The sequence below is a fragment of the Oncorhynchus clarkii genome, chromosome 32 (genome assembly GCF_045791955.1).
Source record: "Oncorhynchus clarkii lewisi isolate Uvic-CL-2024 chromosome 32, UVic_Ocla_1.0, whole genome shotgun sequence".
In the NCBI taxonomy this organism is placed as follows: Eukaryota; Metazoa; Chordata; class Actinopteri; order Salmoniformes; family Salmonidae; genus Oncorhynchus; species Oncorhynchus clarkii.
Genome location: NC_092178.1, coordinates 15,874,852 through 15,900,783, shown reverse-complemented (window position 1 = coordinate 15,900,783; position 25,932 = coordinate 15,874,852). Strand labels below are relative to the sequence as shown.

At 42.4% G+C, this 25,932-nt stretch overlaps 1 protein-coding gene across 2 annotated transcripts; it reads left to right on the top strand.

Moving 5' to 3' along the window:
• The first annotated feature begins 474 nt into the window (after positions 1-474).
• LOC139392337 (collagen alpha-2(I) chain) lies at positions 475-25,932 on the top strand. Of its 2 annotated transcripts, XM_071140252.1 has the most exons (49): positions 489-663; positions 1,939-1,940; positions 4,063-4,098; positions 4,635-4,718; positions 5,491-5,547; positions 7,633-7,677; positions 7,905-7,958; positions 8,138-8,191; positions 8,380-8,433; positions 8,570-8,623; positions 9,278-9,331; positions 9,836-9,880; positions 10,240-10,338; positions 10,621-10,674; positions 11,069-11,167; positions 11,368-11,412; positions 11,796-11,894; positions 12,024-12,077; positions 12,181-12,288; positions 12,414-12,467; positions 12,598-12,696; positions 12,839-12,892; positions 13,118-13,216; positions 13,513-13,566; positions 13,881-13,934; positions 14,045-14,152; positions 14,672-14,716; positions 14,970-15,068; positions 15,343-15,450; positions 15,737-15,790; positions 15,905-15,958; positions 16,759-16,812; positions 18,293-18,346; positions 18,650-18,757; positions 19,103-19,156; positions 19,261-19,314; positions 19,790-19,951; positions 20,273-20,380; positions 20,942-21,049; positions 21,185-21,238; positions 21,599-21,706; positions 22,106-22,159; positions 22,479-22,586; positions 22,877-22,930; positions 23,027-23,134; positions 23,279-23,525; positions 23,886-24,070; positions 24,359-24,601; positions 24,884-25,932. In XM_071140252.1, the coding sequence occupies exons 1-49, from the start codon at positions 594-596 to the stop codon at positions 25,028-25,030; spliced, it is 4,059 nt and encodes a 1,352-aa protein (XP_070996353.1). In that variant the 5' UTR covers positions 489-593; the 3' UTR covers positions 25,031-25,932. The 2 variants fall into 2 exon arrangements, with proteins under 2 accessions (XP_070996352.1, XP_070996353.1); XM_071140251.1 differs by lacking the exon at positions 1,939-1,940 and having other exon boundaries at positions 475-667.

Sequence of the window (25,932 nt, the reverse complement as noted above, 5' to 3'; positions counted from 1 at the left end):
AAAGAGATGCAAGGCCCCGATGCCCATGCATTCCTGCGCGCACCCCACTGGACATATTACGCACCAGACCCGAACCGGGCAATGCGCAAGGTGACAGTCGAATGCCCAACGCGCCCTTACTCAGCCGCGACGCACTGACTGAACTTCCCTTTCCCTCTCGACTACACGTCCAGTGAGATGAACCACCTTACAAAAAGTCTGAAAAAATGCAGGTCTTGCTCCTTTTAAAACGTCTACATTGTCCACGTCCTCAAGAATGGATCTAATTAAACCGTTGCACTCGTCATCATCGCCGAAGCATTGCCAACGTTTCTGAGGGAAGGCTGGAGATGAAGGACCACATGACTTATTGGGGCTGGGATGGGATGGGAGTCATAGGATTTCACTTCTCCTATTGGTCCAGGGGCTAACTCTTGACACGCAGACAAAGGAACCTCCTGCCATATAAATAGGACTGATTAGTCTTTATTATTCTAGCATCACGGCAGCAGGTTTCCAAGCTTGGAGTTATTCTAGTCACCACAACTGTATGCCTGCTTGAAGTAGTTAAAACAGGGCACTGCAGCACAAGGAGTCTGCATGTCTGCTTAGACATGCTCAGCTTTGTGGATAACCGGATTCTGTTGCTGCTTGCAGTAACTTCATTGCTAGCATCATGCCAATGTAAGTTTGATATCTGCTTTTTGTCTTTTACCGAGGATTTTTGGTCCCGTTTTAAGAGTTCGGGAGGACTCTTATGCTTGGGTTTTTATTTGGAACTTACTTGGAAATCAACCCGAGGACAGCTAAAAGTTATTTTGAGGGCTTCCCTCTGGCTATCCCGTATAAAACCGACCGGATCCTGGTCATTTCGGTGGATTCTTCATTATTCTTCCGTGGATACAATTGTCAATTTGATTAGTCTCAGAGAGAGAGAGAAAGAAACGCCCTGATGAGAAAAAAACAGCCTTGAAGGAAGTTGTTAATTTAGTGATTTTTGAATAGATTTTAGCACAGTGGAACTACCAACATTTAAACTACAAATGGAATGTATCTGTAAACTCCTAGTATGAAAAGTTTGGGGCGTTGTACATATTGTTTCAGGAGTCCAGGGAATTAACTTTTATTATAGGGAATTGAAAGGCCGCCCCCTAGTGGTCATATTGAACAGGATCCCTTCAAGCCTCTTTGATTTATTTTCTATAGAAATACATACAGATCTTTACAAAAATATAGATTTTCGATCCCATAATTATTTCTACATATTATTGAAGTTACTTAGTGCAATGTATGGCTTATTTTCTGGGCATTGTGGAAAATAAGGTTTTGCATAGTTAGGGTTAGGGCTAGGGCTAACCCTAACTATGCAAAAGTTATTATCAGTATTATAAGGATATAATGCATTAGTTTCAAGCAATACATGACATTTGATTTATATTTACAAGTAATATAAATTGAAACAATATTTTCCATTATTATTTTATTTTTAGTGTCCAAAGGCGCCTCTTAGTGGTGATGGCCTGACACCGCAGTATTTCAGAGGAGGTGCAATGCCACTCCATCATCAGCAGGGCAGGACCAAATGTAGAATAAATAACCAGTTGTTATGCCACATCAGATTGAGGACACCACTGAGGCTTAGTCATTTAGACCAAATTGAACTCCAAAAATGAAGGTATTGTAAAAAAACAACTTCTCACTTGAGTTATAGTTGTGCATCCACACCTAAAAACACAATACTTTTTTCTGGTCTCTCCACCACAATGCCAAGTTGTTGTCCTTATGGGATGTGGCAGTACAGACCTGTGTTCACCTGACTGTTTGCTCGTTAGCTAGTGTTCGATTCACACTGAAATGAACAGTCAGTGGGATGTTGTGAACAATGCAGAAGATTCTAATGGTTTTTAGATACATTCCTGAGAGACAACTGCTGTTTAACTGTAAAAGCTAGTTTATTAGCAGTGTGTGTATTGAGCCAATGCTTACAGTACTATGGGCCATAAAGAAAACTTCAGGCCTCCTGAAACCCAAATGTGTTGACTAACTGAATTAGCACATGTATGTGGCCAGCTTTGATATCACTTTCACTTTTTGTTTATTTTGTCAGATAGGATTTTAGATCTAATGATAGGATTTTAGATCTAATGATAGGATTTTAGATCTAATGATAGGATTTTAGATCTAATGATAGGATTTTAGATCTAATGATATGATTTTAGATCTAATGATAGGATTTTAGATCTAATGATAGGATTTTAGATCTAATGATAGGATTTTAGATCTAATGATAGGATTTTAGCATCTAATGTTAATCTTTATTCATACATTTTGATATAGGCTAATATCAGTTCCCTTGCATTTCATTGATTAGATCCAGGTCTGTGTATATTATACAGAATTGATAACAGTCATTTGCTCTGAAGGAAAAGAAGAGGGTAACTTGAATTGAACAAATGGTTGGAACATAGAAAGTGGATAAAAATGTAGACTGCTACAAAAAAAAACGATTGTACTTCAAATTTCAAACATTTGTTTTTCCTAAAGTTATCATGTTCTAACTGAGTATCCTTTTTTCCCCTCTCCTCCTCTTCCTCCTCTCCTCCTCCTCTTCCTCCTTATTGCAACATCACAGCGGTTAGTACATGTGCATGATATTATCTATCAATCAGCTTTTAGAAGATATTTTACCTTTTACATCTTGTCTGTTCCAAATTACAGCTGATATTCGGCGAAAAGATCCCTCTGTTGCCAATTTGAGCGATCTCAACTATAGCAGACTGTTACAGTTTCATTTTAGGCTGCCCCTTTTTTATTCACTTTCTGCCAATGAATAGGTGAGGGTCCTATTGGTCAGGGGTAGTGTCAGTGAAAGTTAAACCCGCCCGTGCTGGTGCTGCTTTACCCATGGGACCACTGGGCACAAGATGTCCTTTAATAGGATCAGGAAGAGGTTTGAAAGCTAAACATTGCAGATACATTCCAGGCCCGTATTCACTAGGTCTCAGAGAAGTGCTGATCTTGGGATCAGTTTATCCTTTTAAATCATAACAAAAAACATTATGTGGACAGGGGGGGGACCTGATCCTAGATCAGCACTCCTACTATGATAACTTTATTTTAGACATTTTTTTACAGTATGAAGGACGTTTGTTGTTCAGAATTGCCTGGTGTAGTTGAGATTGCTACAAATTGCTCACCTGGCTATTGTATCTCAGCAGTTATATTGGCATTCTGATGTTTTAAAGGGGCAGTGGATCTATTAGTTGAATTGGTTATGATAGATTAGGGTTGATTGATTGACTGATTGGCCTATCCACCTGCATAGCCTACTGTCATCCAACATCAATCTGGATTTGGCATTCAGCCAGTTAAACCAGCTCCACAGTGCTCTTTTAAACATCTCTCTGCAATTGTGAATAAGATAACATTAGATCTGTATGTGGTGTTATGTGTTTGATATTTGTTGTAGATATCTGCACGAGCATGTGGCTTATAATATACATGTATGCATGCAATAATGTTTTATGACACTGCAAACTAATATGCTTTGTTGGCAAATAAGAGGGATGAAAAAAGTTGATCTATAGTAGATATAGCCTACACGTTGAATGACATAAGAAATGTGGTGGAAAAGACGGAATAAATAAATCTTATATTTATTTATCTTATTTTCTATCCAGGGGGGACTCAAGGTGAGCAAACATGTTCTTATGTGTCATTTACTAGTATAGAAAAGTGTGGCATATCTGAACTTTGTGGCTCGGGCTCAAAGGTCAAAGATCAAATGTTGAGGCCTAGTCAGCATGCACTGTTGACTCATACAGTAAAGTTAATGTGTGGGTATGCTTGTCCTTAAACCGTAAGGTCAAGTTTATGTACACATTACGTACACATACGTACACATTATGACACATATTGTGATACTACCTTCAAATGCTATAAATGTATCAACATTGATGCAATCTTTAATTTGAGATTAGGGTCTATGACCTGCTCTGCTAGAGGCACTGATAAGCTTTTAAAACATATATTTCAGTCATCTGTCTTGTATGTTTGTCTGATTGAGATATTTTCCCACCATAGGGCCCAAGAGGAGCTAAGGGGCCTCGAGGTGACAGGGTAAGCAAATTAAACCCAGCTGTTTTGTGTGAACTTTAAAATGCTTTGACATTTTCCTTGTTCAATAATTATTGTAATTTTACATTGGTGTGTAGAGATTGTATGTTATGTGTCTGTAAGTCACTACACTTGTTTAAATGCACATTTCTGAGAGGGCTACCCCGTGTGGCCACACCCCTTGTTGTCATGGCACAGAGACCTAGATCCTCGATGTTGACAACAATATTATTGGATGTATTTTTACCCAGCTATATTATGAACATATTAGCAATTACATATTATTTTATATGATTTTAAATAAATGATACATTATGTAAATCATAACAATTGTGTAATAATGTTGCTTATGTATTATGATTTCCCATTTCTCCATCGTGTAGGAGTATAGCACTTACAGTATGTCGCAGGACAGTGCAATCACACCAGAAAACAAAACTTAAATAGAAAGTCATCAACAACAACAGAAATATGTATAGAATATAAAGTATTTTAGCTCAGACTTTCTTTAATAGTAAGTATTTCTTTCTGTCTGATAGGGTCCCCAAGGTCCTAATGGAAGAGATGGTAAAGCTGGACTCCCCGGCATTGCCGGCCCCCCTGGTCCCCCTGGACTTGGAGGAGTAAGTTCACCTATATTATTATTTTTACCACAAAATACCACAAAATATCTGACAGATCTGTAACTGAAGATTACCCTCATTTTCTCACTCAAAAAATTACTGACAGTTCTGTAACTCAGAAAATGTCTTCCATTTTTTCACTGGCTGTAATTTTTCCCTCAGAAGATGGCAGACATTTTTCACCCAACAAATACCCTTCTGCTCTGGTGTGTTTATCAGGCATGGCACTTGGTTCCTCTTTCAAATCAGCCATGTTAAGTGTTCAAAGTGTGCCTTACTCACTAGGGATGGGTTCAATTGGGTAGTCTTGACCCCATGAACTCATGCCCTGATGAACTCATACCCTGTTGACCTTTGACCCTGTGGCCTATGACCCTTTGACCCCACAATGACCCTGTGGCACAGTAAAACATAAACATAGCTGCCAGTGCTGTTGTTACATAGTTACTACCATGTTATTACACACGACATGGTGATTGTAGGTTCAGTGAGTTTAAATTATGAGATTATTTTGTTTTAGACCAAAAATAAATGTTCAATACTGGTACAGTTTGTCAATATTGTTCATTGTGGTTCATCATGCTTGACACTAAGGACTACTACTCTCATGTCTCAAGACCCTCAACCGAACATCTGTGATTAACCAATGGAATTTATGACTACTATTCAATTATTATTTGTCACAATACATGTATATTATCATAATTACCTAGACATGGCTTTTACTCCTTGTTCATTTGTGTGCTAATGATTTGTGTTTTTCTTTTGCCAGAACTTTGCTGCTCAGTTTGATGGAGGAAAGGGCAGTGACCCCGGACCTGGACCAATGGTGAGGCCCCAAATACAAGAGGGAGAGGGTGACCATGAATTAACCCCAAATTAAACCCTCACCCCTAACCCCTTGGCACTATCCTGTAGCCACCACCTACAAGGCACCAGCCCCTGGCACTGTCCCTGTTTAGCCCATAGGCATATTCACTTGGCACTAGTCCTTGCCTAGCCCCCGGTCCCTAGGCACTTGTGTGGATCTGATAAGATGCAAGTAATGTTGTGAAAATTCCACCTGGCCTATGAGAGGGCAAGGTAGAGTTAGGCTTCTACCTATTCCTAATCTTCTCAGTGCCTATGGGTCTATATTGGAATTCAGCCAGAAACAACGTTGTGGAATAGATCATTGTAGATAATGCACTGTTATGCCACTGATCATAACCTCTTCATCGTCCTGCATGGAGCAGCTGCCAGAATATTACACCAAACTCTGGACATGATAGGTGCACTGCAGTTATTTCTTTATCTGCTGTGACCCCTCTCATAGCTAAGTGTTAACCAATAGATACATAGATAGCTAAGTGTTTACCAATAGATACATAGATAGCTAAGTGTTAACCAATAGATACATAGATAGCTAAGTGTTTACCAATAGATACATAGATAGCTAAGTGATAGCTAAGTGTTTACCAATAGATACATAGATATAGCTAAGTGTGTTAACCAATAGATACATAGATAGCTAAGTGTTAACCAATAGATACATAGATAGCTAAATGTTAACCAATAGATACATAGATAGCTAAGTGTTAACCAATAGATACATAGATAGCTAAGTGTTAACCAATAGATACATAGATAGCTAAGTGTTAACCAATAGATACATAGATAGCTAAGTGTTAACCAATAGATATATAGATAGCTAAGTGTTTACCAATAGATACATAGATAGCTAAGTGTTAACCAATAGATACATAGATAGCTAAGTGTTTACCAATAGATACATAGATAGCTAAGTGTTTACCAATAGATACATAGATAGCTAAGTGTTAACCAATAGATACATAGATAGCTAAGTGTTAACCAATAGATACATAGATAGCTAAGTGTTTACCAATAGATACATAGATAGCTAAGTGTTAACCAATAGATACATAGATAGCTAAGTGTTTACCAATAGATACATAGATAGCTAAGTGTTTACCAATAGATAGCTAAGTGTTAACCAATAGATACATAGATAGCTAAGTGTTAACCAATAGATACATAGATAGCTAAGTGTTAACCAATAGATACATAGATAGCTAAGTGTTAACCAATAGATACATAGATAGCTAAGTGTTTACCAATAGATACATAGATAGCTAAGTGTTTACCAATAGATACATAGATAGCTAAGTAGATAGCTAAACCATAGATAGCTAAGTGTTAACCAATAGATACATAGATAGCTAAGTGTTTACCAATAGATACATAGATAGCTAAGTGTTTACCAATAGATACATAGATAGCTAAGTGTTAACCAATAGATACATAGATAGCTAAGTGTTAACCAATAGATACATAGATAGCTAAGTGTTAACCAATAGATACATAGATAGCTAAGTGTTAACCAATAGATACATAGATAGCTAAGTGTTAACCAATAGATACATAGATAGCTAAGTGTTTACCAATAGATACATAGATAGCTAAGTGTTAACCAATAGATACATAGATAGCTAAGTGTTTACCAATAGATACATAGATAGCTAAGTGTTAACCAATAGATACATAGATAGCTAAGTGTTTACCAATAGATACATAGATAGCTAAGTGTTTACCAATAGAATACTAATTGGGTAACCAATTACTCTTATATTCTCTTCAAATTGTATTCCCCTTCCTCCCAAATCCTTTAAGATTTCATTTCAGATAAGATCTCATACATTTCATTTCAGATAAGACCTCATACATTTCTCGATTTTTATAGGCATGCGTTCCCCGATTTTATGCAAACGTTTTTGGGTTGCCATATTTCCAATTGCATTCCCCCATACACATATGTATATCTACATTGGATGTGCACTTTCATTGAACAGCATTGAAATGATGTAGGTGCTTTTGTTTGATCTTATTTGAATCTGATTTGTCTTTCTCTCCTCAGGGTTTAATGGGATCTAGAGGACCCAACGGACCTCCTGGATCCCCTGTAAGTAGTTCACTAATGTAATATGTCAAATGACTCAATGTTGTGTCTTTCTCTCATATAAACTCAACACAAAGGCCAGGAGGTCTTCTTGACTAAGTGACCTGGTCAGATCACATGGTCAGGATGGAATAACTCCTGGTTCTGCTCCTTACACCTAACTGATATCATTGTTTTATTTCTGTCTCATTTGGACAAAATGGCTCACTGATGTGTCTTCCCATCAACAGGGACCCCAAGGATTCACAGGACACGCTGGAGAGCCTGGAGAGCCCGGACAGACTGTAAGATGAAACTCTAACCTAAACTGGCACACCTAATTTCATTAGTCAACTAATCATCAAGCCTTTTACTAATTGACACTACTGCACAGAAAAGCTATTCATAACTTAGAACCTAGAACTTAGAATGTGAAAGTGACCTTAACTCTGAACCCTGACCTGTGACCTCTCTCTCATCCAAGGGCTCCATTGGTGCTCGTGGACCCACTGGATCCGCTGGCAAACCTGGTGAGGATGTAAGTAAACAGTTAAAATCATCTGCATTATTTTGGTCTAACTTTTGAAATAATTAACTGTGGCACTACTTGCCTACTGGGGCGATAAGTGAATGTGGAAAATCTACAGACTACAAATGCTACAAATGCTTTCATGATAGTGGACCTACAGTATACACATCTAATGCAGCTTGTCTGTTCACTTGTAGGGTAACAACGGCAGACCTGGCAAGCCTGGTGACAGAGGTGGCCCCGGAACTCAGGTAAGGGCAATGTCCGGAGCTGACAGATTTGTTAACTAAATATACATTTGACACTAAATATGCATAAACCCACTAAGTGTTATCACTTAAAATATGCAGAGAAAGAGTTTTTCTAACCTCTTCTCTCCCTCTGTAGGGTGCTCGTGGATTCCCCGGAACTCCTGGACTTCCTGGAATGAAGGGACACAGAGTGAGTATTTACATAAATACATGCTAGGCCCTGCCACTCCTAATGTCTTCCCAACGCCTTCAGGTGGGTGCAATGCTCTGAAGGTTACAGATAGAGGTGACTTATATAGAGCTGATGTGATTCCCTATTCCACATGACAGAGAAGCGTGTCTATTCTACATAATACATTTCTATCTGGATGTTCTGTAATGTTGCACCTCACTGAATGTGACCCTGTCATGTTCTGAAAAGATATATCTCACGGTATCCCACACATCTCCACCTGCTTCCTCTTGCACACATATCCCTCATTTCAAATGACACCCTATTCCCTATTTAGAGCACTACTTCTGACCTATGTGGCTCCAGTCAAGTGCACTATGAAGGGAATAGCTTGTGATATAAAGGTAAAACTGTGGTGATTATGGGAAGTTAGGAGGAGTTGTATCCCATGAGGCTGAGCGAAAATGCATCCCATATCAAATAGAATGCAAGAAGCAGAGATCTCTAGATAATGATCAACCCAAAAACTCCCTCACCAGTTAATCAATATGCTCTGAATGATATGGGGGACAAAAGATCATTTGATATACATATTTTACAGTTTTAATAGATTTTAGACTATAATAGTTGTGTATTGTCTCAGGATGCTAACCTGTTCTCGTTGTGCTCCAGGGTTACAATGGTCTGGATGGACGCAAGGGAGAGTCTGGTACCGCTGGTGCCAAGGTAAAGTTGCAGCCACACCTTCCTCAATCACAGTTTATTCTCTTACCGCTGGCAAATCTAACATATTTCACAAGAGGTCTAATACAGAGGTGTAACAGAGATTTAGCTTTCATCTTTGTGGGCTGGTTTCCCAGACGCAGATTAGGCCTAGTCCAGAACTAGGAAACACTTTCAATGGAGAGATCCATTGTGCACGCTTTTTATTCCACATATAGGATTAATCTGGGTCCAGGAAACAGGCCCCGTAACACCTAAAAGTAAAGTGAGTTTCACATACAGTAGCACACGTTTAGTCTTGATCACTCTACATTGATAGCAGTTACTCAAAGGTCAGTTCTTGTTTAACCACTAACATACGTATTTTTTCTAAATCTCAGAGAATAAATTTTTTAGGACACTCATGCTTACCAATCTAGATATGTCCCAGAGTTCAAACTCATCGTAACTTTCTACCTCCTATGAGTGCCTGTCATCTGAATACGTGTTCTTCTGCTTCTCACATAGGGTGAGACAGGTGCCCATGGAGCTAACGGAACCCCCGGACCAGCTGTAAGTTCACACACCACGTCACCCTTGTCTTTTCCCTCGTATTGTTCCCTAGAGGGAAATGTCAGCATCAGCATGTTGTCAGGTGCCAGGCAAGGCATATGTACATGTATCACTAATGAAATATGTCACCTGCATAGAGTCTGAATGTACCTTACAATGATTCTTTACCATTTGTCACATTCAAAAGACATTGCATTCACATAGCTGATTGCAAAGGACACACACAGTGGAGATGAGGACATCAATTGTACAACCAGGAATACATTATATACAACACATTCTCAGTACATACAGACACATTACAAAATCCCAGTGCACTTGTCCTCAACCATTCTCTCTCTCTCTTACCCTCCCCCCAGGGTTCTCGTGGTCTGAATGGTGAGAGAGGGCGTGCCGGCCCTGCTGGACCAGCTGGTGCCCGTGGTGCTGATGGAAGCACTGGACCCGCCGGCCCTGCTGTGAGTCCGGCTCCCCCTTTGACCCAATAACCTCTGACCCCTTAACCTAATGGATCACATACATGTGACCCCTCTGTTGTGTAATATAATGCCAGATAGAAGTCACTGTGCCTTTAGGCCCAGATCTGATCCCTCCCCTAATCATAACCTAAATCATTACAGGTGGAAATGCTAAAACTGAAGTTAAATCATCTGCTTCTAGGGGTAGCTTCATCTAACACCCTTTACTGTAACCCTTGACCTCTATTTAACTATGTCCTCTCTCTATTTCCTGTTTCACAGGGTCCTCTTGGAGCAGCTGGCCCCCCTGGTTTCCCTGGTGCCCCTGGCCCCAAGGTAAGTGTGATGTCATCATGGTCATCTCCAGAGCAGTTCTTCATTATCACAATCCTTAGTATATCATCCTTGGAACGTCACCTGTAGAATGTCATCTGTAGAATATCATAGACGTTATTAGTGTGGACACCAAGGAAGATTAACAGATTCCCAGTACTGGGAACTGTAAAGGCACATCTAAGAAGCTTTCTCCACACACAAAACATCATGACACTCTAATTTGTTATCACTATCCAGTAATCTGATTGGTTTACTGTAAAGGGACCAATCACATTGACCAAACTACTGATTCCAAACATAGTATTCCCATGAGGATTTATATACCATAAAACATCTATACAACATCTATATAGCATCCTAAAACAGCCCACTGGATGGTGTGACTCTATTACAGGGAGAGATTGGAGGTGCTGGATCCAATGGCCCATCCGGACCTCAGGGAGGCAGAGGAGAGCCTGGTATCAATGGAGCTGTTGGCCCCGTCGGTCCCGTTGTAAGTATACACAGATACCAATAAACCACAACATTCTCACAGTGTGAAACATGTTGTATTGAAGGCTCTATCTTGTTTTCTGGTTATCTTTTCCTGATGTACTGTATGTAGCATCATTATTTTGCATCATGGTTTCTTGTCGTCTTGGCACCTCCACACACTTGTCTGCAACACTCTCTTTCCTTCTCCTCTCCTTGTAGGGTAACCCTGGTAACAACGGTATCAACGGCGCCAAGGGAGCTGCTGTAAGTATTCTGGCCATAGTTGCATTATGGGTAGACTAGATTGACAGTTCAATGGTAATTTAGGGCCAGACAAGGGTCAAGATGTAAAATCTAGTTCACTTGATCCTTGAACTTGTACAGGGATATGAGTTATGAATGTAGCACAACAGCAAATATCACTCAAATAACATCAACAATGAATCACTTTAGCTTTGGAATTCATGATGTACAGAACTTATTTCAGTTGTTCCCACATTACATACATGTGATATTAGCCATAAGTAACTGTTATAGTGAAACCATTGGATGTTGGGTAATGTGATTAGGTAATGGTAATGTTTTGCAGTAGGTCCTTCAGCTGTCTCCTTACTCATCATTTCTTCCATTCTGTGTGTGTGTTCTAGGGTCTCCCCGGTGTTGCTGGAGCCCCTGGTTTCCCTGGCCCAAGAGGAGGTCCCGGCCCCCAGGGCCCCCAAGGATCCACTGGAGCTAGAGGCCTTGGTGTGAGTACCGCTGGACCTAAAAACCAATGCAACAACACTTAACTTTATTCACAGAACATTTACTTTATTCACACAATCGGTATGAATATTGAGTGATTTGATCATGTTTCTGTGTTTCTTTGAATGCAGGGTGACCCTGGACCCTCTGGACAAAAGGGAGATTCTGGTGCTAAGGGAGAGCCTGTGAGTATCCATACTACTGCTATTTAGTAGGTATGCTCTAGCATTATGTTAGTACATGGTGTGTGTTTGTGATAGTCTCTAATGTCTCTGCTTTCTCCTTCAGGGTCACTCTGGTGCCCAGGGTGCCGCTGGTCCCGCTGGTGAGGAGGGCAAGAGAGGCTCAACTGGCGAGGTTGGTGCCACCGGGCCCGCTGGTCTGCGTGGAGCTAGAGTGAGTATATTATCCCAGACCCAGTTTACCAGACCCAGGCTAGGTAAATATTTTGTGGTGTGTTTGATATAAGTTACAGATGAGTGGTTATGGTTGAATAATATCTCTCTCTGTGTGTGTCGTAGGGAGGTGCTGGAACTCGTGGTCTGCCTGGTCTGGAGGGAAGAGGTGGTCCCATTGTAAGTTACCAAAAATATGATTTACCATGATGACAATTGTTCAAAGGCAGAAAAAAAACGGACTTTTACCTTTTAATTTAGTGACTGTTTTGTACTCATGGGTTGCTCTTCCTCCTTCTCTCTCTGACAGGGTATGCCCGGAGCTCGTGGAGCCACCGGCCCTGGTGGTATCCGTGGAGCCCCTGGTGATGCCGGTCGTGCTGGCGAGTCTGGTCTGACTGGAGCCAGAGTAAGTGTCACACACACCTGTCAATCAAAATATTTGTATCAGATGTGTAATGGATTCTCTGATTGTCTAATCTCTGAACCAAATATAGCATGTGTTCTCTAGCTGTGATGCTGAATGACTAACAAGTTATGTCTGTTTAAAGGGCCTCCCTGGAAACTCTGGACAGGGTGGACCCCCAGGCAAAGAAGGCCCATCTGTAAGTGATCAAACACGTCATCTCCAATATTGATCCTTTCAAATGCTCTACATCATTTAAAAAAAGGTATACAATAAAACTGGTGCCATGGTAATGGATTGGTTTAAAGCACTTACATTGTGTTGGTGGTATGGTTACCCACCCCATCCACCACCAATGTTAACACCCACCTGGTGGTGGTGTGTCATATCTGATCCCCGTTGTTTTGTGTGTGTCCTCTTCCAGGGTGCTGCTGGTCTGGATGGCCGCACTGGTCCCCCTGGCCCAACTGGACCCAGAGGCCAGCCCGGTAACATCGGATTCCCCGGCCCCAAGGGACCTGGAGTAAGTAGAAACTGGAAGTAGAACCAGGAAGTAAAACCAGGAAGGAGATCTGCTAGAGGATGACTTGATAGCATGAGATTGGACCGTGAGAGAGACAGCTAGGGTCTTGTTGCACTTCGCTATGGACAGATTATGATCTAAAGAGTAAAAAAGAAGTGATATTGAAGGATAAAATAAAATATGGACAGAATGATTTTAGGAGTAGAAAGAGTTGTACTTATCTTGATGATGGTCTGTACATCAACATGATGTTCATCTGACATTTCCATGCTCTCTTCTTCCCTTTCACCCTCCAGGGTGAGGCTGGCAAGGGTGGTGATAAGGGACCTACTGGTGCAACTGGTCTGAGAGTAAGTACCCCCGCATCCGACAACATTCATTACATTATCAACTCTCTACTGTAAAAGGGAATTAATTTACTGTTATGGTAGATATCTCTCAAATTTGCGGTTGGTAATGCTGAGTATCCTAAATCTGTGACCTCGTAGGACTGACAGGACGCTAGCCAAACAGTCCAAACAAATGTATTACTTACTCTAGATTTTTCGTCAGTCATTACAATAGAGTTGTGTTTCCTCAAATCATGAGTTCCAGTGTAAACTCTGACCAAACTATTATGGATCATTGATCATTCACCTACCTCTCTCTCCCTGTCTCTGCTTAGGGCGGCCCCGGTGCTGATGGCAACAATGGAGCTCCCGGCCCAGCTGGAGTCGTTGTAAGTAGTCTGCACTATTTCATTTAAATACACACATGTAATAACTAGAATCTTATCTTACTGTGAACTGTATTTGATTTGATTGAACTTGATGCCATCCTCTTCTACAGGGTAACGCTGGTGAGAAGGGAGAGCAGGGACCCTCTGGTGCACCAGGTTTCCAGGGTCTACCCGGACCTGCTGGACCTGCCGGTGAGGCAGGCAAAGCTGGCAACCAAGTGAGTAACCAAACCTAAAACCTGTAACACAAACCCAGTGTACATCCACAAACCTTGACCTGTAACACAAACCCAGTGTACATCCACAAACCTATAACCTTGATCTGTAACACAAACCCAGTGTACATCCACAAACCTAGAACCTTGATCTGTAACACAAACCCAGTGTACATCCACAAACCTAGAACCTTGACCTGTAACACAAACCCAGTGTACATCAACAAACCTAGAACCTTGAACTGTAACACAAACCCAGTGTACTTCCACAAACCTAGAACCTTGACCTGTAACACAAACCCAGTGTACATCCACAAAGCCATAACAAACTAACATCCACAAATGCATATATATTTCCACAATCACTAACAGCAAAATATGTTTTTGTTTATAGAAATGTTACCTCTTACTGTTTATCTCAGTCTATTTTATTTTAATAGTATTCTCACTATGTAATATTTTGCACTAACAAAGCATTGTTTTGTAATATTTTTAACTAACAAAGCATTCATCTCTCAACAGGGTATGCCCGGAGACCAGGGACTCCCAGGACCTGCTGGTGTCAAGGTATATCCACTCATTTATCCCTCTCACAGAACATTAAGTATGATCTTCTAACAGCTGGTCAACCAAACACATGTTGCTGTTCACCCATTTACCCGTACTCTTAAGTAGGACGAAGGCCCTATATAGGCCTTAACTAGACCCTATTTTTATATACAATTCACATCCACACACTTGTAATGTGTACATACTGTGGTGTGCCCATGACAGAGCCCTGGAGCTGACTGTTGCCCTCTCTCTCTATGTCTGTACCTAGGGAGAGCGTGGAAACTCTGGTCCTGCTGGTTCTGCCGGATCTCAGGGAGCCATCGGTGCTCGTGGACCTGCTGGAACTCCTGGCCCCGATGGTGGCAAGGTGAGCACAGCTCTATGAAGGGCTTAGTAAACAAGGCCCAGAGTTTGTCCTGTTCACCTGGTCAGGTCATGTGGTCTGGAAATCCTCCTGGCCCTACAGTCGGTATAAACAAAATATATGAACGATAGATCTGATAGTACTGGTTTATTCTGTATGAGAAACACTGTTCTTTTAAGCACTGCAGTCAGATGAAGCTCCTAACCACTCATGGTCTTGCTCCATGAGTTGGATAGCTTATAGGTGGAACCATTCTTCACCAATGTCTCTGTTTCAGGGAGAGCCTGGTTCTGTCGGCATTGTTGGTGCCGCCGGACACCAAGGACCCGGTGGTATGCCCGGTGAGCGCGGTGCTGGTGGTACTCCCGGACCCAAGGGTGAGAAGGTAAGTCCCCCCAGAATATGCCGCCTGTAAACATATAAAAAAGTTACATTTCACAAGAAAAACAGAAATCATGTGAAAAGTTGCATAAAAGCTATAATTGATGTCAATTATAATTTCTGATATGCTGATGTGAAATGCAGTGCTTGATAAAGTTGTCCTACAGTACAAACACTGGGAGAATTTGAAATACTGATTTTATCTGATAGACCTAGACTAAAAACAACTGTATATGATGGCTATTTTAAAGGAGTGACTGTAACATGTCTTTTCCCCCTTTCCAATCTAGGGTGAGGGCGGACACAGAGGACTTGAGGGTAACATGGGAAGAGACGGCGCCCGTGTAAGTTCCTCTCTCATCTAATGTGGTCACTTTCACAATGAAAACAACATCCAATTCATTGTTATTCTGTCTCTATTGGGTTTTAGTCTGACTTTACCTTGTGTCTCTTTCTAGGGTGGTCCCGGACCAAGTGGACCCCCTGGACCTTCCGGTGCTAATGGTGAAAAGGTAAACAGCCTGAATATCGGCTCCTTTAACTTCAACACATGAAAGGATATCTAAGGATGAAGGTTCAGATGATGAGAAATATTGTGGGGCTCACTTGTCAACGATTGTGCATTTCCAAGACATCCAAGATGGAGTAGGCCTAATGTTCACTGACCTTCAGAGGTGCAATGATGTCAATGGCCATTTCACTCTTTGGCTCTCCACAAGTGATCAAGATATGGACTGGACCATATTGTCGAGTGTGGTCATTCTGAATATTTGGACAACAACAAATGCCTGTCTACTCCAGACCAAAGAGAAGGACTATGAGCACACCACCTGCCACAGCTTGTGAAGCTAGAATCTCAACCTCGCCATCTGCTGGGCAGTTTGCAGTTGCACACTGCTGAGGTCACAACAGCTGATGTCATCTCCAAGGGATGGAAACCAGGGTCATGTTCAGGAGGGTACACCATACCGCTCACCCAACATTTTGCATCGGAAAACAGAAAGTAGCATTTCTAATTGGACAAGCACCACCCTGTTTCAAAACGTTTTCGCTGGACATGAACCTGGCAGAAAGCACACTGCCTGGACACCTGCTCCATTATACATCATCATACTTCAAACTCATCTACCAGCATATGGCAGTTGATGATGGTAGTCATAGTAACAACTATTTTGCCTTTTTTTGGAAACAAATAGTCAATACACTTAAATACTGGATATTCTGTGGAACTTGAAGGTCTAGGGTTGACTGATCAAAGTTATACAGACTGGATTGATTCAGCCCACACATTCTCATCTTTGCTCTCTTTCAGGGTGAGTCTGGCTCCTTCGGCCCTGCCGGACCTGCTGGTCTCCGTGGACCCAGTGTAAGTACCTACAAACACTTATATAACACATTATCACACATCTATAACACATTATAACACATTATCACACATCTATAACACATTATAACACATTATCACACATCTATAACACATTATAACACATTATCACACATCTATAACACATTATAACACATTATCACACATCTATAACACATTATAACACATTATCACACATCTATAACACATCATCACACATTATCACACATCTATAACACATCATCACACATTATCACACATCTATAACACATTATCACACATCTATAACACATTATCACACATTATCACACATCTATAACACATTATCACACATTATCACACATCTATAACACATTATAACACATTATCACACATCTATAACACATTATAACACATTATCACACATCTATAACACATTATAACATGCCTGCTCATCACCCCTCATCAAAGGAATTAAGGACTGACATGATCTAATATTCAGAACGTCTACCCAATATAGACGCTATATCAGTCAACACTATCATGTTGTTAGGTTCTAAACAAACAGAGTAAAAACTCAAACAGACGACTAGAAATACTCATACCAAGTTCCTTCAACCCACTGTGTGCTTCAGTAATAAACACAACATACAAGTCACACAAGCATATTTATGCCTTCTGACTAGGCGGAGTCACCTCCTAGTATGTCTAAGATAAACAATCTGTCTCTGTTGCTAGGCAGGAACTCAGCCTGTTCCTCTTACTGCTGTTGTCATAGCCGTGTGTGTGTGTGTGTGTGATAGCCCACCTAACTACAGTCCTTCGGGGAGGGCCCCTTTGGCCCCCCTCCCAGAGGTTTCTTCTCTCCAACTGTTGACCTTATCTCGAGTTGAGTTCCACATCCTAGTTCTACAGAAACTGGCCTGCCTTTATCAGGAACTGAGACTAGACTGTTGCTCTTTACCTCCTTCTGTAGAAATATTCATTTTCAGCAATAAAATGTTTGAACAGACAGAAACTTTCTGTACTGCCCCTTGTCTGACACAGTAACTTTCTGTACTGCCCCTTGTCTGACACAGTAACTTTCTGTACTGCCCCTTGTCTGACACAGTAACTTTCTGTACTGCCCCTTGTCTGACACAGTAACTTTCTGTACTGCCCCTTGTCTGACACAGTAACTTTCTGTACTGCCCCTTAACTGACACAGTAACTTTCTGTACTGATCCTTGTCTCACACAGTAACTTTCTGTACACATAGTTCCTATTCACCCTTCATTGACCCCAACATATACATTTCTTATAGATGTAAAGTAATCAATACATTCTAGTATGGCGACAGGAATAAGTATATTTCAAGATAGAATCCAACAATGTCATGTTATATCAGTGTCTAGTTGATGCTTGATTATCTGTCTGGATTGTTGGATGGATGGATGTGTATATCTCTACTGTACATGGATGGGCTCCTCTGACCGTTTGTCTCTGTGTTCCTGCTCTGATTTAGGGAGAGCGTGGAGAGGGTGGACCTGCTGGGCCTCCCGGCTTCGCCGGACCCCCTGTAAGTACTCATTCGGTTGATACCCTGAAACCACACACAAACACGTCACATACATGTATGCATCAAAATATAGTGATGTTCTTTAACATGGAGACATACACACAAACTCACTCCTTCTCTGACCGATACATGGAAACACACACGCAAACACACACACTAATTCACTGTCTGACAGACTAATACACACACATACACAAACTTGTGTGCACACACCTTTACACACATATACACACACCACCTTGTGTTTCTGCAGCCTTTGTTCTGTGGGCTCTGTTCTGACCCATGTCTGTGCATCCCATGCAGGGTTCTGATGGTCAGTCTGGCCCTAGAGGAGAGAAGGGACCCGCTGGTGGAAAGGGAGATGTTGGCCCCGCCGGCCCTGCTGGACCTTCTGGCCAATCTGGACCTTCTGTAAGTCACTTACTTAGTTGGTCCTCTTACTTCCAGTGTGCGACACACGGCCCATTCTTACCACCTACTTCAATGGGAATCCATTGAATCATTCACACAGACAATTATATGCAGTACATGGTCCTGTTTGGTTTAGGTGGTAGAGAATGGTGCTTGCACTGCCAAGGTTGTGGGTTTGATCCCGGGGCCACCAATATGTAAAATGTATGCAGGCATGACTAAGTCGCTTTGGATAAAAGCCTCTGCTAAGTGGCAAATTTTATTATTACAAGATGTACATCCTCACTGGGAATGATATCCTCTACTTGTGAAGATGATGTAAACTGACTTCCTGTGCTTGTCTAGGGTGCTAGCGGACCCGCTGGCCCTCCTGGTGGTCGTGGTGATGCTGGACCTTCTGTAAGTACTGTCACTGATATCACACACACACAACGACACCCCATATCTCTGTGACCTTGGCTGCTTTCTAACCTTTGACCTTTGTGTGTGGTCTTTCTCTTCAGGGTCTGACCGGTTTCCCTGGTGCTGCCGGTAGAGTTGGAGGCCCCGGTCCCGCTGTAAGTGCGGCAGTAGTGTTAACACACACACACAAACAAACGGAGGTGCCATTTTGTACAGATGTAGGATCTTAATTTGATCACCCTGTTGCAGGATAACTTTTACACATTTAAAACGTGTGGTGTGTTTGAGGTTTAAAAAGACTTCTTAAGTTTGTAATTTAGACTTTGACATTCCCTTACAAAGAAATTATCAACCTCTACAAAAATGTGCATTCATAATAATCCACATTTCCTGTTGCTGCAGGTTTATTTTCTTGCTATAGCAAATTGGCTCGAATTAAGAGCCTACATCTGTACTTGGAAGCAATATCAATAACTACATCATGTAGTTATTCAAACCCCTTGTGTTCATATTTCACTCATGTCAGTCTCTTATCAGAGATAACATCCTGGCTGATTCTGAACAAACATACACAGATACTCCTCCCACTTTTTATTCTCAACAACCACCTGTCCTCTTCCCTACACACAGGGTATTGCTGGGCCCCCTGGCTCCGCCGGTCCCGCTGGCAAGGATGGCCCTCGTGGTCTCCGTGGTGATCCTGGCCCCGGTGGACCTCAGGGAGAGCAGGGAGTTGTTGGACCCGCTGGTATCACTGGAGACAAGGGACCCAGTGGAGAGAGCGGTCCTCCCGTAAGTCATCATAACTCCCATTGAGGCCTCTCAGTAAGCTTCTCCTCAATAAAGGATTTATGCTGTGGCTTTCACTAGCCTGGTTCCAGATCTGTTTGTGCTGTTTTGCCATAGGACCATAGGAGTTGGCAAAACAGCACATAACCATTCTGGGACCAGGCTAGCTTTTCATTAGGTCTCAAAGCGTTTTACATTGTTTGGGCTGCATAACAAAACACCCCATTCACCACTAATGGCGATGACGGGGGAAAGTGATTGTGTTTCTTTCTCTGTTCTCTGCTTTTCTCCACTCTCACCTCCTGATCTCCTGTCCCTGTTCAGGGTGCTCCTGGTACCGCTGGACCCCAAGGTGTGCTCGGACCCTCTGGCTTCGTTGGTCTGCCTGGTTCCCGTGGTGACAAGGGTCTTCCTGGCGGTCCTGGTGCTGTGGTGAGAACATCACACCTTCTGTTTCAAAACATTATTCAAACTGCCCTAGCAGACACATCCGGCCACAGAACAAACAAGAGGGCTCTGTAAAAATAGCAATTTATCATATTTTATGGGAATGATTTTGATCAAATGGGGCACATCACAGTTCTATTCCAGACAGGTGGAGCCCAGACAACCAGATTTGTTTGCGCTGCGATCCATTCAAATCAAATCAAATCAAATGTATATAGCCCTTCGTACATCAGCTGATATCTCAAAGTGCTGTACAGAAACCCAGCCTAAACCCCCAAACAGCAAGCAATGCAGATGTAGAAGCACGGTGGCTAGGAAAAACTCCCTAGAAAGGCCAAAACCTAGGAAGAAACCTAGAGAGGAACCAGGCTATGTGGGGTGGCCAGTCCTCTTCTGGCTGTGCCGGGTGGAGATTATAACAAAACATGGTCAAGATGTTCAAATGTTCAAATGCTCAAATCCATTGAGTTATGGATACAGTACATAGTTACTTACTATGGTATATGTTTGTACTGTGTTGACCCTGTGATACTCTGTGCCATTCAGGGTGAGCCTGGTAGACTTGGACCTGCTGGTGCCTCTGGACCCCGTGGTCCCGCTGGTAACATTGGCATGCCCGGTATGACTGGTACTCAGGGAGAAGCTGGACGTGAGGTAAGGTTTGATTGTTTGATGTGTTAAACAAGTACTCAGAGCCTGTATTCTAGACACATGGCCCAAATCCTACATTTTAGTTCACCCACAGTTCCCATGGCAACACAATTAACATGCTATTGTGTCACCCCACAGGGTAACTCTGGCAACGATGGACCTCCCGGTCGTCCCGGAGCTGCTGGCTTCAAGGTACACTCTCTGTCAGTTATGCTGTAGGGTGAAGTTGCCCTTAGACCCTAATCTGGGGTCCGTTTAGCATTTTCCCCTCTAATGGTTAAGGTTACGATTGGTAGAGGGGAAGCTGATCCTAGATTTTTACCTTGGGAAAACTTCACCCCGGAGTGTAATTTATACCGCACAGTACTGAAGGCACCGTTCACCTGAGCTGAATTCAGGACTAAATCCATCTTGTAGTGGAGTGGAAATGTTCCCTTTGGCTTCCATTTTACAAACTTCATCTCAGGAACATGTTAAGTTCATATGAATATCAGTTAAAACTATAATGTCTTGAACTTTCAACTTTGAATCTTTAACTTTGCCCCCTTGCAGGGTGACCGTGGTGAGCCTGGTTCTCCTGGAGCCCTTGGAAGCTCTGGTCAACCTGGACCCAACGGACCCGCTGGCTCCGCTGGCAGACCTGGAAACCGTGGAGAGTCTGTAAGTGCCCCCCCCCCCCCCCCCTACCCGAATTGGACCCCCTGAACAGGGTTAACGAAGGACACATTTTACCTGGTTTCTAGAAGGAGGACGGTGGAGTCCATGTTAGCAATGTCATGGTGTTACAGTATTTCCGCAAGCTTTCCCATGAGAGGCTCCTTCTTCACATACCCATATAACCCCTGTAACTATTCCCCAGGTCATTACTGGAAATGAGAATGTGTTCTCAGTCAACTTACCTGGTAAAATTAGGGTTAAATAAATACTACAATAATTATAGAAAAAAAGCATTCACATGAAACAGAAACATCACTTCTACTCTACACAGAAGAATGGTTCCTGTGGTTCTATCTCTAGCATGCTGATGTGGATATATCTTCTCCCTCTCTGCCTCTATAGGGCCCCACTGGAAATGGTGGTCCCGTCGGTGCTGCTGGTGCCCGTGGTGCCCCCGTGAGTACCCTGTCTAACCTCATCTTGACTCGGACTGCTGAATTAGAACTCCACTAATCATTTCAACTCTCTTAGTGCATCAACGTAGCCTAGTTGTGCCTATACTGTAGACTATACTGTAGCCATAGCCTAGTTGTGCCTATACTTTAGACTATACTGTAGCCATATCCTAGTCGTGCCTATACTGTAAGACTATACTGTAGCCATAGCCTAGTTGTGCCTATACTGTAGACTATACTGTAGCCATAACCTAGTTGTGCCTATACTAAATGTGAAATAACACACCTGTGTTATGGTTCTGTGTCTCCTTGTGTTGTAGGGCCCCGCTGGTCCCCGTGGAGAGAAGGGTGGCGCTGGAGAGAAGGGAGACAGAGGCATGAAGGGTCTGCGTGGACATGGTGGTCTCCAGGGAATGCCCGGACCTAATGTAAGTCATGATGACTGCTGTGACCATCCATTCTCCATCCATCAAGATCAATTCAATATGATCTAATCTCATATCCTTAAATATCCCGTCCCATATGCCCAAGTTTGTATTGACTTCACCATTTCATTTATAGACGCCTTATATCCACTTCACATAAATATCAGAATAATTTGCAGTACGACAATGTTCTTATGCTGTAGCTACTCCTGAGCTAACCGTATCTCTCCCCTACAGGGACCAACTTCAGCTACCCCTGACCTCTCCTGTCTAATCATATCTCTCCCCTACAGGGACCATCTGGCGAGACTGGCTCTGCTGGTATCACTGGACCTGCTGGACCCAGAGTAAGTAACTATTACTATCCACATCAAACGCTTCCTCCATTGTATCTTCTTCCAACTAGACAGATAAATGTATTTGACACCTCTCCTTGTCTCTAGGGCCCCGCCGGACCCCATGGTCCCCCTGGTAAGGATGGTAGAGCTGGAGGTCATGGTGCTATCGGACCTGTTGGACACCGTGGTTCCCCTGGACATCTTGGACCTGCTGTGAGTATATCTAGTACTCACATAACTGCCTCAGTCAGCCAGTCAGCCAAATGCCACATAATTGGTGACAAAGGGGACTGATTGTTTAAGGTGTGAAGGCAGACACTAGCTGTTAACATAGCAACTCTCTTCTCTCGCCCACAGGGTCCACCCGGCTCTCCTGGACTTCCCGGACCCGCAGGTCCCGCTGGTGGTGGATACGACCAGTCTGGTGGTTACGATGAGTACAGAGCCGATCAGCCCTCTCTCAGGGCCAAGGACTATGAGGTGGACGCCACCATCAAGTCCCTGAACTCCCAGATCGAGAACCTGCTCACCCCCGAGGGCTCCAAGAAGAACCCCGCCCGTACCTGCAGAGACATCCGACTCAGCCACCCCGACTGGAGCAGTGGTGAGTTGGTGGCACAAACATCAGTCTTTCTCTTCATTGATAGTTTGACTCACCGAGTTGCCACAGAACCCTCACACTCTCTTTGTAAACTCTTAACCACTAAAATCTGTAGTTCATTCTAGTCTCAACACAGACTAACTTTCCATATCTTTACCTATCACCCTACATGTCACTATCAATACTCTCCTTGAGCGATCAAACCCATACAATAGACAGTATCATGTTGAATAGTAATAATAACCTGAAACTCAAAACGCAAACAACACCTAAACACAGCAAAACCCCAGTGAAGTATTACTAATAGAAATAATGACATTATCAATGATAATCAATGTCATTCTTTCTTGTACTCTCCTGCAGGTTTCTACTGGATCGACCCCAACCAGGGCTGCATCGCTGACGCCATCAAGGCCTACTGCGACTTCTCCACCGGACACACCTGCATCCACCCTCACCCCGAGAGCATCGCCCGCAAGAACTGGTACAGGAGCTCTGAGAACAAGAAGCACGTCTGGTTCGGCGAGACCATTAACGGTGGTACTGAGGTGAGCGGACTGAACCTGCACTGATTCTAATGACAAGAGCAGACAGTTTGAACATCTGAGAGGAAGATAAATTGATTTGATTGGTACACCAGTTTGATTCTAGGCATATTTTAATAGTATTGTATGTTATTGGCTTACATTCATCTCCAGCACCATAAACCTGATTGCATTGGTTCCATTTGAAAGAGATCATCAGATCTATGATTCTTCACCCAGGTTTTTCTCTAAATGCTTGATACTGCACCTTGACACTGATCCTGTCTTACTTCCTCCTATGTTGTTTCTCAGTTTGCTTACAACGACGAGACCCTGAGCCCTCAGAGCATGGCCACACAACTGGCCTTCATGCGTCTCCTGGCCAACCAGGCTACCCAGAACATCACATACCACTGCAAGAACAGCGTGGCGTACATGGACGGAGAGAACGGCAACCTGAAGAAGGCTGTGCTCCTGCAGGGTTCCAACGACGTGGAGCTGAGGGCCGAGGGAAACAGCCGCTTCACTTTCAACGTTCTGGAGGATGGCTGCACTGTAAGTCCCCTTTCTTTTACACTGCAATGTCTGGAACAATAGCTTTGTTCATTCTCTCTCTGTGTTCACTCTCACAAGTAGATACAGTGCATGGTAGAAGGGTGAACTCAGGCTCAGGGTAGTTTTCTGTAACTTCCTGGTTAGTGAAAGAGTTAGGAACCTGACTCTTTATTTAAAGTATCATAGGTTTCTACTGTAGGGTGTTATTGTACGTTTTCAAGATATGATATACTGAGTGCACTATTCTGATACATGATTTCTCTTTTTGTCCTACCTCTGCAGAGACACACTGGCCAATGGAGCAAGACAGTCATTGAATACAGAACAAATAAACCATCTCGCCTGCCCATCCTCGACATTGCACCTTTGGACATTGGTGAAGCTGATCAAGAGTTTGGTTTGGACATTGGCCCAGTCTGTTTCAAATAAATAGACTCATGATAAATTTTTAAAAAAGGGAGAAAGAAAGAAAAAAAGAATCTCTGCCCTTCTTTGTGTTTTTTTTTTTTATACTGAATGCTCATTTCCTCTACGCATCCACTTGCTTAAGCTGGGCTCTATCGGAGAGAACCAATGGACTGAACGGAGCGTTGTGCAATGCAAATTAATACAGCAGCCCAAAGAGACGCGGGAAAACACCATGTTGTGGAACATGTCAACATTTTGTAAACAATCTAATAAGTGTAATAAAAACGCTGAAAGTATGCATCACTTTGTGGTCTTTGTATATCTTCCAAAGAGGAGGTTTAAAACCACAATTTTTTTTTTTATAAAAAAAAAAAGGTTGAAGCTACCTCATGCCTGTGTTTTAGAAAATTCTATTGAGAAGCTGTCTGACCCACAACGTAGATGTTACGAACTCTACGGCTTCAAGCTCTGTCCTGTATCAAAGGTGCTGAATTACTTGAAGCAGAGATCTATGGTGCTAAACATGCAGCTGTGGAAAAGCAGGAAACCACTCATTCTCACTGTGTTACTTTGTATTGACTTTGATGAGTCTTGCACAGGTCCCCCTGATAAACCCCATTTTAAGCAGGTGGAACTTTCCTAAATCTGGTCTGATGTTTGTCTGGTTTTGACTTTGTTTCTGGTTTTTTAAATATTTTTTTTTTGTCTTGGAAGTTTTTTCTTTTTGTTCAGACATTTTACTCCTTCAATTCCCCCTATCAATGCAGTGTTCATGCTGACAGCACATTTTATCCATTTTTAATGGATTTTAGGCGGCCTCTCTCTCAAAACCACAAAGTTTATTGTACCTATTTTGTATATGTGAGATGTTTAAATAAAGTGTGAAAGTTCTGAAATAAAGCATGTCCAATGTTCCAAAACGA